Source organism: Penicillium griseofulvum (genome assembly GCF_001561935.1).
Source record: "Penicillium griseofulvum strain PG3 chromosome Unknown contig_85, whole genome shotgun sequence".
NCBI lineage: Eukaryota > Fungi > Ascomycota > Eurotiomycetes > Eurotiales > Aspergillaceae > Penicillium > Penicillium griseofulvum.
In genome coordinates, this window is record NW_024467476.1 from 481,560 (window position 1) to 499,253 (window position 17,694).

Consider the following 17,694-nt stretch of genomic DNA (forward strand, 5'->3'; position numbering starts at 1 on the left):
GGTTGCATTGTGCTATCCTCTGGAGCAGTTCTCAACATCTCACTATATTGTTTCGATATAATTAAATGATAATAGACGAATTACATACGTAGAGGACTTGGATAAATTACTTTTTACCTTCTCCAATTTTGTTTGTTGTAGAAATATGACGTTTGAATGGATATATAGTTGCTCGATATATATATCACCGAACTTGAATTCCTTTTCAAAAGTCGACCGTAGTCACTCGAGAAAATCATTGTTTAAATTGACATTTGCCTAATCCTACTCAAGTATGTCCGAACCACACTACCTACTAGTATCTCTTGACTAACTCTGTAATACAACTTGGGGAGTCTGTGAAATCAGGTTATCTCGCAAGGGCAGTAGTACGGCAATTCTGTTATCTGTCACTTTAGATTTCCCATAAAATTGTTGACCCTGTTTGAGTGGGGTTTCTTTTGTATTCTGTCTAAATGTCTCTACTGTTTCGTTATAGATATTTTTCCCTCTGATTTTGCAGATGGAGGCTCTAGGGCTTATTGAGTGTTTGGCTTTCCCTTTCCGTTTTAGTGCTCTTTCATTGCCGCTTTTGGGCTCACTGAGTCTTACATAATCACCAAAGCCCTGGAGGCCAGGTGACCTTGGCAGCATCACCTGATCATTATATAAGCTGATGACTCGCCCGCGGGCCCGCGGGACCGCCTGGAGGCCCGCGCAGGCGGCTGCCAGTCTTAGCTTCATGATTCACTCACAATAATCAACACTAGATGAATCTTCCAGGCTGTATGGGGTTGTAGATCTGATACTGTTCCATTCTGTTTGATCTACATGGCAAAGCGCATGTGTAAGCTTGTTGAAAGAGCTTGCCTCCCTAGCTGTTGAAGCCGTGACCTGGAACTCTTAATTCACTTTGATATTCCCGAAGACGAACGTGGCGTAAGAGTGCTCTGAGCCAAGATTTTCCATCTCAGTTTTACTGATCATAGCGATATACCCACTCGACAGGTCACGGAACATGTATAGGCCCTCCGAAGACTTGATAAATACACGGTCGCCGTTCTCTATTGTGGACTTGGGCTTTGACACATCGATGGGCTCTAGGCAGAAGGTATCTTCATTCTCGGAGCTTGATTGATAAACCCAACGGGAAGGGTAACCCGGCAATTCTTTGCTAACGGCTAATGAACGGCGAGCGGGCTGATCGCTGAGGTTTTGGATCTTCGCAAAAGTGTTTGCCGGTATCTTTGAACGCATAAATTATTAACAATTGAAGTACGGAGTATGAGCATTTGAATACACACCTTTTGTTCTCCACCTTTAGGAATTGCATATTCCATCGTCCAAACGTTTCGATATCTAGGCTCACCGACGAAGCATGGAACGAACCCCGACTGTGAGACTTCACTTATTAGATCATTCCTCTTCTGTTGCCATTCTTTAGATTGAAGCTGCTTTGTCTTGAAATCTTCCTCTATAAATTTAGCTAGTATGGGTTAGCGGTACTAGAGATAGTATGGAAATGGACCAATCGAGAGATACCAAATTTGATAGGAGGACGGGTCTCATCTAGGAGTGATAGAGGCCACTTGTACACTCCGTCGGTAAAACTGAAGCTGAAATTGACGCGTGACAGTTGGTATGCGTTGTTGGCGCTCCTTTTGAATCGATCTTCGACATCTCCAAAACCAGCGATTGAGCCGAGCACCTTGTAGAGTGGAAGGATGTCGCATTGCTATTTCATGTCAGTTGGTGTTCAGTTTCGGGCAAAAAGACGTACGTCAATCACTCTCCAGTTGTAGTAATCACCCACTGTTGCACACCACGCCGAAGGGCTGTCTTGTTATTAGCATGCCCTAGTCACTCAAGTTGAGCCGCATACTTGTTACATAGCGTTGTATCACCCCCAGTTGCCTCCCAGGCCATTGAGTTCGTGAGATCCTTCTCTGATTCATCTTTGTTTGAGCTGTCACCTTGGCCATGGCTTGCACTGACGGATGCCTGTGCGAATGATGACGAGAATGAGGCAGCGGCCGAGATTTTCAATGACCTGGCTTTAGCCTCCTTAGTCTGACTGCTCATAGCAAGACTGGCCACGCTGGAATTGAGGACACCCCCAAGCTGGACCCTCTGCGGAAAGATATCACCTTCACTAGGCATCAGACCAGCCGAGCAATATAGAAGGGGAGATTGACGCACCGTACTTGTTGCTGAAGTCGATTAGACTCTGCTTATCCACGACTCCGAGAATATCCTGCTTGCATTCTTCGGTAACCTCAAGACCAATTGGGTCGAGGTAGAGAGTAACACGCGGAAACTAGTCGTGATCAACGCTTATTCTCACATGGACGGGAGAACGTACCTTGTAAGCGATGTGCATGGTCTGTTGTTTTGCGGAGGTTGCAGCCACCGAATCATCCTTGCTCTCAGCAGCAAATCCACCTTTCGCTGCTGCAGATACACCCCAGAAGCTAGCGCCGCTGCCATTTGGGGTCAATTACCTATTTGCATCGTCCATGAGGTGAAATTATAGGCAGCTTACATGGATGCTTCCACTGACGTCTCGGAGAACGAGCTAGTTGCAAGTGAAGACTCCAAAGCGTTCTGCGTTTCATAGACGGTCACGTATGAGTCGTCGTCGACTCGGAAACGAGGGATCCTGAATTGAAGCTAGTAGAAACACCGTCAGCTTTCAGCTAGTAGTTCAAAAATCATGTCCTAACCTCTGGTAACTCGGAGTCCGTGGATGTACTAGGTTCCGAAATCTCCCACTTCTCGAATTTTCTTGGCTTTATTTGAAAGGCTACAAGTGATTAGCCTCAGTCGATTATAACGAGGGACCGCGTACCGCTGTATGGGCTGCGCTCGACCTTCATCTCTGTGGTCTTGGCCGGTACTTCGGTTTTTGCAGCCTTGTGGTCATCACTAGCTTTTCTCTTTTGATAAACCACCATCCTGTGGCCGCTGAGGAGGCAATTAGTTCGTGTGATAGCATCCCACTGCGTTTCGTTGAGATCAACAGCATGACTAAGAAAATTCATGAGCACTGAGCACTAAAATCCAGAGATTCACCAACCTTAGCTTGCCTCCTGAGCTGGCCATCCACTGCGCTTGGTTAAACGAAGCCTCAAGCAGTTTCGCGTCTGCCTCGGACAGCTTTTGACCCTATTCCGGGGTTAGTAGATGGTTATAGCGAATATAGAGACGTACCTTTAGGTTGAGATCTAGTTGATTCTTGAGGAATGCCTTTGTCTCGTCATCGATATTTGTGCGAGTCTTCTTCTGGATATAGTAGACGCTCAACTGGCCGACCCCATCTGCCGGCGGCTTCTGGTAGGAGCGTTAGAGGGGATAGATGGATGGATGGGAATTATCATATTTTCATACTTCACTTTCACCAGCAATCACTTTGAAGTCTTGATCACAGTCTTGTCCGACAACTTAAATCCTCGTTCGTCACAAAACGGACTCTTGACACTAGATGAATATTAGTCGACATGAGCCATTCGAAGATTTCATCTTACTCTGTAGAAGAAAAGACTCCATGGTCTATCAAAAGCTTTCTCAGATCGGCTAATGTCTTGGTCTCAAACTCGTCGTAATTATCAATACCGATGAGACGGTTCTGGCCTGTCGCATGTGTGCTTGGGTCATATTTGTGCACGCGCAGGAATGTTGGATCTTCTTCTTTCTTGTTGTTTTCGTCGGCAGACATGATTACGACTCCACTGGACTGTCTCTAATTTGGGGAAAGTATAGAGGCGAAGATAATAGTGCAACTTGTGCATTGAGATGAACGAAGAGGATAATAGGGAGAGAGTGGTATAAGTTGGTATGGCTAAAGATGATCTTCATTCCTATGTATCTAGTGCCATATATAGGTGGAGCATATAGGACGGGGGTATTTCCCGCGTTATACATATCATATTAGAGATTTATATCACTAAATTTGTATATCAATATACTAGATTTGTGTTGGTTATAAGGATTTGCTCTTGTAGACCTAGTACCTAAATTACGGAAATCTGGTAGTCAATATTCGTGATAAATCTCCAAGGAATTTCAATAGAAAGATATCTCCGCGGGGATTCATATCCCTCGGTCCTCTATCTCGGGTAAAATATTCTAATATTAATGGTACTGTAGGTTTCGACAGTAGACTCCAATGCTATTGCTCCATCTCAAGCGGATATCCCACTATCGGCCAGTTGATGGCAGCACGGCCCCCGGCCCGGGGGCCAAAGAAAGATCTCATTTAGGGTGTCCACTAACCCCAATAGTCGGTAGACTGATGGTGAGAATATTCTCACCTAATTGGCTCTACTTGCATATTGACTGAGCAAAAGTACGTGAATATAGTATTTAGAGGAAGCATACCTAGTTCTTGCTAATTAAACCCCTTAAGGGTCTAGGGGGGTAAACTCTTGTTCAACGCAAATGTACCTTTTGTTAGGGTTTCACATATTAAAGGTACAGCTAATCATCCGGTTCTTAACCTCAAGATCAGGACTGATCTGAGTTGATTTGCTCACTGAGATTGACCTCAAATGGACTGTGTGAATGATAGTAATTTATACTAATTAGGTCTTATACAAGCTTTCTGATTACCCGTGGACCGATCACGCTTACTCCGTACAATATTTACCTTCGCCGTCTCACTATTCACTAGTGGCCCAGAACACCCAATAAGAATTAGATGTCTTTCCCTATCACAGATTTGAATCCACCAAGTATATGGGGCCAAATAGCCCCCTTCCTGATTTATAATTTACTGTAGCAATGACTCATTAATTATATGAATGAGAAATACCCCAGCTCACGATATAACTATACCTACAATCGCTGTTTGAAGTCTTCATCCGCACATGCGACCCAGCGGACATCAACATCATGACATCAAAATGGCAAACTACACGTCTCCTTCATGGCATCCGAGCCATAGTTGGCGGTCAAGGCCCCCCTTTGATTCTCGTTCCAGGATGGCCACAGACAGCAGAGGCATTTAGCGATATCTTCGAGCCCCTTTCTAAACATTATCAATTTTTCGCTCTCGACCCCCCAGGCCTGGGTGGTTCGCCTCCTCCCCTTAATGGCTACGATACCGCGAACGTGAGCAAAATCATGGCCGAAGCGATTCACGACGCTTTGAAAGAAAAACCGTACCATCTAGTTGGCCACGATGTGGGTGGATGGATTTCCTATCCCTGGGCCGCCCAATTCCAATCGAGAATCAAATCGCTCAGTATACTAGACGCAGGAGTGCCAGGTTTCCTGCCCCCGCTTCAGTTTCCGTTGTCTTCCGCGGCCAACCTGCGTCTTTGGCAATTTTCGTTTAACGCGCTTCCTGAATTACCGGAAATTCTCACTAGCGGTCGTGAGCGGGAGCTACTGACCTGGTTCTTCAATCTGAAGACGGCTCATGCGGATGGTTTACCCAAAGATCAATGTGAACGCTATATACAAGCCTATTCAAGGCCAGGAGCGCTGAGTCGGGGTTTCGAGTACTATCGGGCTTACGAAACAAGTACGAAGCAGAATCTAGAATATGCGAAAACACCACTTGATATCCCTGTCTTGGCTTTAGGTGGAGCCAGCGCCGTCGGTTCGGGGATGATTAGCATGGCCCAGAACTTTGCGACAAAAGTTTCCGGGGGTGTTATTGATGATTGTGGGCACTTCCTTCCCGAAGAGCAACCATCTGCAGTTGCGAACAGACTGCTGAAATTTTTGGCAAACCCGGATAAAATTACCTTGGATGCGTCTTCCAGTGTATGATATTGCCTAGATTTCACCATCGTTTGCCGTGGACGGCTCAAGTTCATACGGTTATACAAAGATTGGCTTGATGCCATCTCTTTTGCAAGGTTAATTAGTGCTAGCCATGACAGCCACGCAAGGGAATAAGATAGTAAAATCGATTGATTTCGGTCGGTCGACAATACAGAATATCATATATGACTCATCCAAGGTACAAGCATACCACACAAAGGAGCAATAGAAGCTCTGATGTGATTACAGAAGGCAAGGATAGTCCCGCATAATTGGCCTTGCGGTGTCTTTTCAGCCACCTTTTCAGTGGTCTCTTTAGTGGTCTTCTCAGATATCACTGTAGATTTCTCAGTTTTATAGGTCGACGGCACAAAAGGCAGGAAAAGGCTTATATAAATAACCTTTTAATACTAAGCCTAATTGGGATATCAGATGGGCCCTCTACCCGATCTCCAACTACCAAGGCCCGATGGATCCGTACTTGTTAAAGACTTTTAACTGGAATCGGTACATGATTGCCGCAATCTCATGGTTTAACAAATGGCGACCGAGCTTCTTGTCCACCTACCAGTGGGAGGGGATCGGCAGAATAGCGACGTAAGGAGCCTCAACCAGGAACACCACCCGGCCGCCCTTCCGTTCCTAAAGGAGCGTACAAGAAGGAGTAATACTCTTATCCAGACACCTCAGATCTGCTCAGACGGATGAGCCAATTTGAAGACAACTTCACTGGAACACCCCCTATAAAAAGCCCCTCCTAAGAAATCTAAAACGCACCTATCAAACCGCAATCTAGAATAGCATTTATAAAGAAAGCAATGGAAGTTCCCGAGGAAGTCCCGGGAACTAAGCCCATAGTATTTCTATCCACGATATTAGAAAAAGAAACCAATTGTGCACCCCATCCGAATATGGGACTACCCTAACAAAAAAAGAAATGAAAACACCCATGTCACCATACATTGGAACAAAAGAAGAATTCGAAGGTCACAGCAACCCCCAGGGCTGAACTGCATGTGATAGACAAGTCGGCCTACAGAACCATCGTTTCATCATTATCCACATCCTTCACATCGTCAAGACCGAATTCCCAATCTCCACGCTCAATCCTGCTGACGCGGTCGAGCTCGGACTGGAATTCGCGACGCAGATGCTCGAGCGTGACGATGATACGACGCTTAAGCAAGTTATTTGTCGCGGGAACTTCGAAGGAGACGGTGCTGTTGCGTCGTTCGATGGCGGAAGATTTGCTGCTTGTTCTGCGGTGGGTTGGTGCGAAAGCCACAGCATTAGATGATCGACGCTTGTCTCCAGGTGTTGGGGAGGTAGCGTCAACGTCTTCCATGGAGACGTTTCCATCTTCATCGGGTTGAGTGCTTGGACGTCTTTCATGGGGGGAAACTGGGGCTGCGCTGATTGGGGGACCGTTCTCGACGAGGATGTATGCTTCGCTTTTATCGACACAAGCGAGGAGGTTGATTAAGGATAACAACTCATGACGAATTTCCTTGCTTTCGGCATCGTCTTCCTCGACTGGTGACCGGGCTGCATCCTCTGCTTCCCTGTTTTTGAGGGTGAGGGCTGAGGACGGGGCATCTCGTGCTTTGCGGAGGCGCTGGACATTACGGTAGGCGATTTCGGCCGCGCCTCGGTAGTCACTGCGAGCAATGCGATAGGCTTGGAGAATGCGGGTGTAGTCGGGGGTGGCTGGGAAGATTTTGTTGTCCGCATCCAACCATAAGACATTGGTCGTCTGTTTGCGGGTCAGGTGAACGAGGATCTCGTCGATGAAAGATGCGATGTTGGGAACAAGAGAGGTGGGGAAACGGAGGATCTGCTTGAGACCAGCAGTGCCGGGTCCAGAGACTGCCAGGATGGTGGAGATGAGTTCGCTAAGCTCGGTTCTTTGTAGTTTGAGATCCTGCAGCCTAGCAAGAGCGGAGTATGCCTTGTCAAACTGGCAAGTTTTGAGAGCCCCAGTGAACAGACGAGACAATAGGTCATCGCGTACCGTCGGGTATTCGGCGTCTTTCTCAGCCCAGATTTCAGAGTCGAGGGCCTGCAGCGCCAGGCTGGCAAAGTCCGCGACATGGGAGTATGAGCGCACTTTTTCAAAGATTGAAAGGATGTGCTGGTAGTATTTCGCAAGGCCGTTGTGGAAGCAGTCGACATCGAGGAGGTCTAATAGCTCTGCTGACATGTCGGAAAGGTTGCCCATTGGCTTGCCGCAAGCTGCTTTAGGTTAGCTGAGGTACATAGAAAAAAAGAAATCAGCAGGAGATACATACAGAGCAGGTAAGCTGCCTTGCGGAAGTAGATTGCTGCGGTATCAAATTCTGACATAGCCACATGCAAGCGACCCTTGACATACGTCGACCAGGCAGTACTTGCCTGGAAACGAAGGAAGTCCCATGCAAGATCGATGTTGTTCTTGGCGATCAGGTCGCACTGGATGTGTGCCACTGCGTTTTGATAGTTCACCTCACCCTCGCGGGTAATCCAGGCCACGACATCTCTGATCCCCAAAGTCAATGTGTAACTTTGTGGGGAGTCGATCGCTTGCTGGGGCTTGATATCGGTAACAAACAGATCCTCCAGAATGCTGGCAGTTCGTTGACTGCTGGTCTTTGAGTTGTCCTTCAGTGAATATCGCTGCATAGGATCGACACGGGACTTGCTTGCATTGTCGGGGCATTTGCGAACATTCGAACTGAGCCAAGCCATCATCTCATATTCACGCAGGAGATCGACAAGCATTGAGAAAAGGTCGGACGCATCGAAGTCAGACTTGCTTGTCTGTTCCCATTCACCGTCTACGAATGTGACTAGGATTAGTAGATCGAAAAAGATTTGACGAGAGATCGAAATAGTCTCCTGCGCACCACTGACAAGAACGCGGGCGCCAAAGCAGGTTGAAGCGAGCTCCGAGTCTTCCCCGCAGAAGTGAAGGGAAGCGGTTTGAATAATAGCAAGGAACGCGTCCATGGACAAGCAATCGGTTCTCATGTGTTCACTTAGGGCCGCATCTAGACTATCAAAGGCTTTGTTGGAAATTTGGTTGGCAAAGTCACAACGCTCTCGGAAGTTCTCCATGCGGTCCAGGATCGACGATGAAGGTTCAGAAAAAATTTCGGCCTGGAGAGCGGCTCGGCACGCCCCGTCAAGCTCTGGTGAGAATCGTTTCCGGAAATCAGATGCCACTTTCAACAATCCAGAGGCTGTTTCGAAATTTGGGCCCAGCTCTCGTGAAACATTGCGGTGCCTCCAGCGATCCAGCATCTTCGGCACTCCGTCGCTGAGTTCGGAGCTGGAATTATGCAAGAACAATTCAGTAATGCTACATTCCCGCACCACAGCACAGGAGTCTGACAGAACGAGCCATGGCATATCGGTGTATGAATCATAGGCGAGAGAAATTGGCTCGAATCGGCGCTTGTTAAGATCTTCCGCGACTTGCCAGAACTGACGCCACCTTGAATCTGTATCTGAAGTATACCGGGAGTAGTCCATCTCATCGTCGGCAAATTTCCGAAGAGAGACTGCCGCTGCTATTGTAGAGCAGAGTCGCTCCGCTAGAGGCAGGCTCTTTTTCACAACTGCAGATGAAGCCGACGAGAGTGGTTTTATGGCCTCCTGATAAACGGCCAGAGCAGTCTCAAGGACTTCCGGCAAGTATCTGTTCGGCTGCAGGAGATATTGTAGCCACTTTTCAGTGGGGTCCACCACATCATCCACGACCAGAGGTGGAGGCAATTCTTGTCGGTGGGTTTCAAATGTCGTCGAAACCCAGTTGGAGGCCCAATCCGTAACTAGAGTTTGGAGATTGAAATGAAGAGTGTAGAGTTGGTAAAGACCGTGGTTTCTCCAGAGCACCCACAACTCCATTCCCTTGCCTTCTTCCCGGGATTTGACCTGGAAATCAGCGATGTTCCAGAACATGTTACCTGTAGCATCCGGGTCCACAGGTCGGAAGACAGCATCTGCGAAGAGCTCCTCAATAATGAGTTCGGATGTCAGGCCACCCTTGACAGCCCAGAACTTGAACTTGCCGTCCTCAAATGGCGAATATGTGACGACGTAGAAGCGATGTCCACCATCCATAGCTCGCTCGGCATTGAATACGCGCATAAATGATGTCTCGGCGGGGTTCAGCGTGTACGATACAAGATCCGGATCCTGAAGCGACCGTCCTAGGAGATCCTTTGTGGCTGCCAACTTGTTCGTTGCTAGATTCCAGATCTTCAGTGTGTGGTTCAAACAAATCGCGAAGACATATGTCTCATCGGATGTGGTTGCAATAGCATTTGCGACATTCAAATCAAGATTGCGTCCGTCGTGTTTGATCGAGGATGGTGCGTTCCATTTGACAAGGCCTCGAAGTGAAGAGCCCCATGTTCGTTCGTCGAAGGTAAGAGGAGACCAGTGTGAGCCTAATTTCATAAAAAAATTAATACAACGAATGTCGCGAACGTAGTATGAGCGAGGAAAACCACTCACCATCGTCGCCAGCTCTGCGGGTCAACCGTAAAAGCGCGCCATTATCGAGAGAGATGAACAATTCCAGGGGACTGCTCGCGTGTAGTCGGTGGGGGTTCGAGAAGGCCAAGGGGGCGGGGAGGCAGATCTTGCACCAGTCCCTCACATTTTCATCGATTGAGGAGGTCCTGCGGAAGAATTCTGGGCGTAGAGATAGGGTGTGAAGATGCTTAGAGGCAGTGATCACAAAGACATTGATGATTTCGTGATCCTCGGAGTCAGACAACTCAACTCCGAAGGGGAGAATCTGCTCCTGGAAATCCAGTCGCAAAGTCACATTGTATTCGTAAACTTCCGTCCCACCCTTGGTCAGGTCCGCGCACTGGATCTCCAGCACTTTGTTGTCATTGATGACCCTCCACAAAAATGTCCTCGGGTACACTCTGCGCTTGCGGAAGTAGACCTCACCCTGTGTCGCAAGGTGACGTCTGGCGAATTCATCTTCATCTTTGGCGATTGGGAGTTCTTGGTCGGAGGATGAGATCGAAAACCGTGGACGACGGACGGCGTCTTGAGTCGGAATTTGGATGTTGGCGACAGTGGTGGGCGAGTAGGGTCGAAGGTCGACCCTTGAGTCTTTGTAAATTTTCGCCATGATTGATTGACGTGTGTTCGACTTAACACTCCATGGCCGGGGAAGTAAAAAGGTTGGAAGATCGAAGGGCGGGAAGCTGGAGCTCTCAAAAAACAAAAGTCTTGGCGCGCCTGAGATTGATCTTTTGCTGTTACATGTTTTGCTCTCTTGAATTATTGAACTACTTTCTTCTCAAAATATAATAAAGAGAAATTATGCTTTCTAAATTGGCTACCTAAAACAAAAAAAGATCCCCCTCAAACGCTGAGATGCCAAGGGGGCACATAAACAGCTCTTGAATGTAATGCTCATCAAGTCAATAACATCGTGTCGCAGAACAGAATAAGTGCAACCTTGAGTGAAAGGTCGACTCACTTATCTTCCAAATCCTTCTCACTAGGATCACCGATACCATTATCATTGATAGCGAAGAGGCAATCACTCTCTGGAAGACAGGGACTATCATAAATCTTGCAAATTCGAGTCTCACCACGGCCCTTCTTCAAACTGAGTCGAGTAGTACTGGCATGAGCGATGATATTACCACCAATAGGTTTCTTAGGATCCGGGTTAAACATGGCACTAGGGCCACCGTCAACTTGGGCAACGACCTGGTTCGTGATCACAACCGCGATACCAAATTCATCCGCAAGACGCTGCAAGGCACGCATGAACTTAGCCAAATGAGTCTGCCGAGAGGCGAGCTCACCACGACCGTTGAAATCCGTTCGGTACAAAGATGTCGCCGAGTCGACCACAAGGAGAGAGAACCGCGTCTCACACATCATCGAAGAGGCCAGGTTAAGCAATGAAAGCTGGTGGTCCGAGTTGTATGCTCGTGCATATGCCACATTATCAAGGACCTCCTCACCAACAAGACCATATCGCTGTGCGACCGCAAGTAATCGCACTGGACGGAAAGTTCCCTCTGTATCGATGTAAAGACACTTTCCCTCGCCGCCACCCATATCAAAAGGTAGCTGGCAGGTCACGGCGAGAGTGTGACAAATCTGACTCTTTCCCGTTCTGAACTCTCCAAAGATCTCCGTGATCGACCCCGTTTCAATACCACCACCGAGTAATGTGTCAAGTCGCTTGGATCCCGTTGTGATGGAGATGAGCTCGCTTCTTCGGGCATGCATTTCGGTTGCCGTGGTGAATCCCATAGGTACCAGTTTTGAAGCTAATCAGAACGTTCTCATTAGTGAACTAATCTCCAATGTATATCTGTATCTGTTCTGCAAGGGGGGTTACCTTCTACTAGGATTTTGGTGGCCTTTTGTTCCGAAATACCCTTGATCTGTTCTAACAACCGCTTGGGCCTAAAATCCGCAGTATGTGTTAGCCGGATTGACACGGGCATGGTGATGGATATAGCAGAGCTGCCGCGAAAAGTCGCAATAAATGTGTAGATCTTCGATACGTACGTGTAGGCGATAGACTCGATCGTGTTATATCCTGCGTCCACGAACAACTTGATATCCCTAGCGGTCAAGCCAGCAACACCCTATGAGAACAAATTCAGTATACAAATCCGACATTTTGTAGCGAAAGCAAATCGCGGTATCATTGACTCACGTCTAACGCAGCAAGCGGGGTTGGGGCACCAGGGCCAGGAAGCCCATTGTCATCGAATTGCTCTTCTCCCTCCATACTGGCGGTAATACACCTCGTTTATCAATGTTATCAGGATCTTGATGTCTCTTTGGCAGGGTCTCTCGACTCGAAAGCACAAATGATGGATCCACTCAAAGACGCGTTTAGGTGAGATGAGTACTCGATTTCCTCGATTTGAATACCAAACAAAGCCACGAATCTCAGGTATTCAGGTAACAAGAGGGCAGTCTCTGACTGAGCAAATTTTGAAAGGTCTGAATCGTTTGTTTGTGGCAAAAATCTCAGGATGACTCCGAGTCAACAAATTGGACGCGTCCAATTGATCGCGAGATCACGTGGGGTGCTGCCTTGGGCCATTCCTGTTTTGGACAAATTTGTTTCTTTTTTTTTTTCAAATTCATTGAAGTGCAAGTATCTACTTTGTTTTTTTTTTCTATACCCTATGATTGAGTGGTCATGTTCTTCATTGGGGTGGATCAATTGCTGTATACCCCCGATGGATGCCAATTGTTCAATATGCAATGATAAAAGGTGTAACAATACAAATCTTGCAATGAACTGCATGTTGGGACTCCATCTGTTCAGTAAAACATATTCTCTCGCTGTTCTTTTGGGCCACGAGAAACCAAGTGCAAAACTCCACATGGGCTGCCGCAGCGCCAAATCAAAATCGATGCTAAATGTCTGAGCAAAACCTGGTGCTGAAGGTCTTCCAAGGTTTATTCCAAATCATTCCGTTTCCTTGTCCGATAATGACCTTCATGAACCGCATCTCACTACTACTGATTTCCAGGAGAGTTGACCCACGGACGAAGAGGATGAAGCAACGACCTCCGGAACCGTCCCTGGTACTGACGGAGAGCAGGATTGAACTCCAGTTGCTCAGATGCCCCCAATTGGATGTTGTCGTTAAAGATCTTGCTCATCCTGCGCCGGAACTCTTCAGATGATCGCCGGCGAAGAAGTTCTATGAATGAGGCGCACTTAGCCTCTCTTTTGAATCCCCAAGTCATGGTACTTACTCATGGATCGTGAGCTCCGCTTCGTCTCAGACGAAAGAGCAGACGACGATTCATTCATCGCCGGGACATGGTTCATGTCATCAGCACCATCCAAGCCTACTCGGCAGTCCTTCGTTTCGGGTTGAGATGGTGTATTGAACATTGTAGGGAGGCTAGCATGCTTTCCGCTGCCGGTTGTGTCATTCATGCCAATCAATGCCTCCTCCTGTGCAGGTGACATGCGAGCGGCATTTGGGGTGGGCAGGCTGCCTCGACTATAAATCGAGCCGGGTCTGTGGTTCTCGTAGGCGAAGCCTGCAGAGGCTAGATCAAGCTCAGTGACGACTGCACGTCGGGCAGCCGGTGGGATAGGCTGCGGGCTGATCATGGACCTCTGAGATCCCATCGAGGACCTGGGGGTGTCAAGAGTTCTATGCAGCGACCTTGGCGCTGGACTGACGGACCGACTTCCAACTGGAGTTGCGGGCGGGCAGGGGCTTTGTGTGGGTGTGTTAGGTGCTGAAACCCAAATTCCTTCAACTTCTATTCCTCTTTCCAACGCTCTGGCACCGAAAGGGATGTCATCGTTGTGCAGCATGGGGTATACCTCGGGTTCCTCTTCTCGTTCTTTCTCCTCTGCGGCAGCGTATTTGCTGGTCACCCAGCGATTCCAGCCGAGTACGGAAAAGGCGTAAAGGAGCACTAGGCCCTGTAAAGCTTGTCAGTTCTGTTTTTGGCGTTACGATAGGGTCACGTACGATCAGCATAGCTAGCGCCTGTCGACGATAATGGTCAGTAGGGGTGCTTCGTTGAAGGTGGTATACTTACCACGCTCATCTTCTGCCATAGCTCCCAGCCTACCCAAAATTCCATGGCTGGTTATTTTGAGATATACTCAGGCTTTACCCGCAAGTACATTCGAATAACAGGCGAAGTGTATTTATGATGAATGAAAGATAATAAAAAAGACGTAATGGAGAGAGTTCAGATATAAGAGCAAAGGCGATATGTTAACAGCTTGAGGAACAAGGAAAGGGCTACCTACTGATGGCCGCAATGGCAGGAACGCCTGATGTATAGATCCATAATCTACATCTCTGGGCCTTGTTCTGTTCACATTTGGTTGGTTTTTCCAGGTCTTCATATGACGAGTACAACAACATTTGCATACTTCATAGATATAAAATGTGCGGTTTTGACAACGGATCATCGTAATGCAACGTCAAAAAAAAAGACTTTCATAATATTAATTGCCATTGCCATAAGAAATGGTATATATAGAAAATATAAAAAGGAAAAAAAAGAATCTCTCCCTCGGGGAATCGAACCCCGGTCTCCCGCGCTTATCGGTTTTAATGACAAGCGGAAATCATCACCACTAGACCAAGGAAGATGTTGATCGAGTTACTGCTCGACCATTGGCTGGTTGATGTCTATTTCATGCCAATCTCATATTATGAGCTCAATCTTCATCAGATTATAGTTAGAATTACTCGAAGGCTCCCTACCTACATAAATTTATATTTTTTTAGCATTATAATTTATATGTTAGCTAGATTTTGATGCATTCCAATCCACTATAAAAAAAAAGCCTGGCTGCGTGCCGACATAAAAGACGCGAATTGACTCGATTATATATTCCCTCCACCTGCGACTCTGCACCAACAAAATTCATTCCATCATGTTTTCCACGTCTCCGTCCAATAGCACTGCATAGAACCCCATTCCCCTACACCCTGATTAACCATGTATCCCGCTAATTGAGGAGACATGTACCCAGTCCCGCGGTGCTGACAGCCCTTCGCAGGCGGATAAGTCTGGCCCAACCAGTCGTCATCCTTACAGTGCTTGTTCTTGAAGAAAAGACATTGGCCCTTTGTGATATACCATGACCTAGGAATCACCAGCTTACTGGAGGAACAGGTATCCCAGTGAAGACCGCCATCAGTCCACCATCGACATGAAGTGGTTTCATCCGAGATTTTGGTCTTTTTATTGTCCTTGAACACCAAGCACATCCCTTCCTCCTGTGATTCGTGTCCTTGAACAGAGAAGTAATCACCCTTGCACTTGTCGTCCTCGTAAATGGTAATTTGCCAACTGTGCTCCGGGTTAAAAGCACTCTTGGTTTTTGATTCGGTGACTACCTTTATGCTGGTCATGGTTACCATCGGTTTCTCAGTGGTCTTTTGTGTGATAGACTTGGAAGTGGTCTTTGAAGCAGTACTCTTTTCAGTTGTCTTTTTGGCAGTCTTCGACGTGGTGGTCTTGGAAGTATCCTTCTCAGTGGTCTTTTCAGGGATCTTCGAAGTGGTGGTATTCGAAACGACCTTTGCAACGGTCGTTTTCGAAGTTGTAGCTTGTGAGGTAGTCTTCTTCGAAGTGGTCATCTTTGAAGGAGCAGCCTTGGCCGTATTTTCCTTTGGTGCGCTCTTCGCTCCGCAATTGGAGATACACCCCTTGCTCGCATCACAAAATTTCGAGGTAGTACCGCATTCACCCGTCGGACCACACTGTTAATATAGTCAGTAGAGATTAACATGGATAGTTCAGACAGTTGTAATACTGACGCATTGGTTTGAAGAGCATGGGTTGAGAGAGGCAAGATCGGCATAGTTACCAGGGCGTCTTGTCCCTGGAACCTGGGGACCGCAAGTAGCACGCGGGAGAGCAACCGGCATAGGAATCGAACCGGAGCTGAGACAGACAAAATTGCCTTGCTTTACTTTGTCACAACCCGACCAGCCCCAAGCTCCAGTGTTCCAAGTTTCGATATTGCTAACAGTAATCTGGTAGCGCTCGGCGATCTTTGCACAGGTATCACCACCTTGAATAGCATATGTGTGGCAGATACCATTAGCACCCGGCACAGGTGCACCGCGCTTTGTGAGTGGATGGCCATGGGAATTGCTAGCATGCGCAGATTGGGCCACTGCAAGGTGGACAAGCAGCAGCGAGAGGAGGACATGAATGTAATTCATTGCATTGACCCTTGAATAGAATATTGCATTGAGGAGATCAACCCATCCTTTATAAATAGTTGGCCTCTGAGTAAAAGAAAAGAGATCCTTTCGAAATTACTTATTTGATTGGGATGGCCACCGTCCGAATACGCACATGAAACATTAGTTATAGTGTTAAATTCATTGTTCAACTGCAGACCCTTGGAAGATTGCAAGGTTCTACCCTATGGCCGAGTATGAACAATGAATTTCCAACAAAGAATGATACCACACCCTGCATGTCAAAATCTTCGATTTACCCTTTGTTTCCTTATATGTGAGGCCCAATATTGAGGGGGTTGGAAGGCCTAGAATCAATATGGAATTCTCAAGCGAGTACGCTCAAATTCACCAGAATCCGAGTCCAACGGAGTCGAAGCCAAGAGAAAACCAACACAACTGTGGGTAGAGTATGCGGGAAGGCAAATTAAAGAAACGAAAAAAAGAGCAACACCCTGACCCTGGAGAGAGCTGAAAGAGAACCGACCGACAATTGACCGATATTTGTGAACAAAGATGAATAGACTTACTGACACTCGCGCGTCTGGCGGCGCTATTGAGACTCTATCCCCAAACAGTGCTCAATAATGCCTGTGAAGTCACGTACTTCCCATTCTAACACCAGAGGTAAAAAGGCTCTTTCATGGGAGAGTGCACAGGGGGATTTCCTTTGCTAGATTTATCCCGGTGAGACATTAATATCGGGGATACAGGTTCCCACACCGACAACCTGTTCAGCATTTACATGTTTCATAGTTATTAGGAAAGGCCGAGAGAAGAAGAAAGGAAAGAAGTTGAAGATTTACAACTGCCGAAAAAGTACCGCAAAGATTGGTGGGAATAATTAAAATGCTACGAATATTCATAGGGCAAGTTCCAGCAAATCGTATTCATTCGATAAGACTCGGAAATTTATGTTGTCAATCCCAGGGAATGGTCTGGAAGCATACATATCCTAGCATTCAAGCGCTGTGGCTTGAAGGACCCGGCTTGAGGGAATTGTGCCAGATTCTTCATAAACATACGGAGTACGGAGTACCTTGCCTCAAATCCTATGACCTACATATTACTAGAAGAATTACGACATTAATATCCAATAATCTCAAGGTTTCATTCGGAGATCATCATCGAATGAAGTTAGCGTGGACTAGCTTGCCTGCAAAGTCTTCGGAAATCTTTACCCGGGACCTCCGATGAGGGAGATATTCTTTCTCCT

General features: G+C 47.1%; 5 protein-coding genes across 5 annotated transcripts; 1 reads left to right on the top strand and 4 right to left on the bottom strand.

The window, feature by feature from the left end:
* Positions 1 to 882: 882 nt before the first annotated feature.
* On the bottom strand, positions 883 to 3,694 carry PGRI_034360 (uncharacterized protein; the record flags this gene model as incomplete). The annotated part of the gene is made up of 15 exons (XM_040791149.1): positions 883 to 1,224; positions 1,284 to 1,453; positions 1,522 to 1,714; positions 1,760 to 1,814; positions 1,862 to 2,126; positions 2,179 to 2,296; positions 2,342 to 2,459; positions 2,522 to 2,649; positions 2,703 to 2,782; positions 2,828 to 3,006; positions 3,056 to 3,144; positions 3,190 to 3,309; positions 3,367 to 3,395; positions 3,449 to 3,456; positions 3,504 to 3,694. 15 exons carry the CDS (start codon positions 3,692 to 3,694, stop codon positions 883 to 885), a joined length of 2,085 nt encoding a protein of 694 aa, XP_040644205.1.
* Positions 3,695 to 4,869: 1,175 nt separating this feature from the next.
* PGRI_034370 (alpha/beta fold hydrolase) lies at positions 4,870 to 5,754 on the top strand (the record flags this gene model as incomplete). Its single annotated transcript, XM_040791150.1, has 1 exon — positions 4,870 to 5,754. The coding sequence occupies one exon, from the start codon at positions 4,870 to 4,872 to the stop codon at positions 5,752 to 5,754; it is 885 nt and encodes a 294-aa protein (XP_040644206.1).
* Positions 5,755 to 6,781: 1,027 nt separating this feature from the next.
* Positions 6,782 to 12,511, bottom strand: PGRI_034380 (DNA recombination/repair protein RecA, monomer-monomer interface; the record flags this gene model as incomplete). The annotated part of the gene is made up of 7 exons (XM_040791151.1): positions 6,782 to 7,980; positions 8,037 to 10,178; positions 10,246 to 10,955; positions 11,234 to 12,041; positions 12,113 to 12,180; positions 12,286 to 12,365; positions 12,437 to 12,511. The coding sequence occupies 7 exons, from the start codon at positions 12,509 to 12,511 to the stop codon at positions 6,782 to 6,784; spliced, it is 5,082 nt and encodes a 1,693-aa protein (XP_040644207.1).
* A 743-nt stretch (positions 12,512 to 13,254) lies between these two features.
* PGRI_034390 (uncharacterized protein) lies at positions 13,255 to 14,349 on the bottom strand (the record flags this gene model as incomplete). Its single annotated transcript, XM_040791152.1, has 5 exons — positions 13,255 to 13,442; positions 13,498 to 13,889; positions 13,941 to 14,185; positions 14,235 to 14,252; positions 14,305 to 14,349. 5 exons carry the CDS (start codon positions 14,347 to 14,349, stop codon positions 13,255 to 13,257), a joined length of 888 nt encoding a protein of 295 aa, XP_040644208.1.
* Positions 14,350 to 15,155: 806 nt separating this feature from the next.
* PGRI_034400 (Peptidoglycan-binding Lysin subgroup) lies at positions 15,156 to 16,457 on the bottom strand (the record flags this gene model as incomplete). The annotated part of the gene is made up of 2 exons (XM_040791153.1): positions 15,156 to 15,989; positions 16,047 to 16,457. 2 exons carry the CDS (start codon positions 16,455 to 16,457, stop codon positions 15,156 to 15,158), a joined length of 1,245 nt encoding a protein of 414 aa, XP_040644209.1.
* Between the last annotated feature and the right edge of the window lie 1,237 nt (positions 16,458 to 17,694).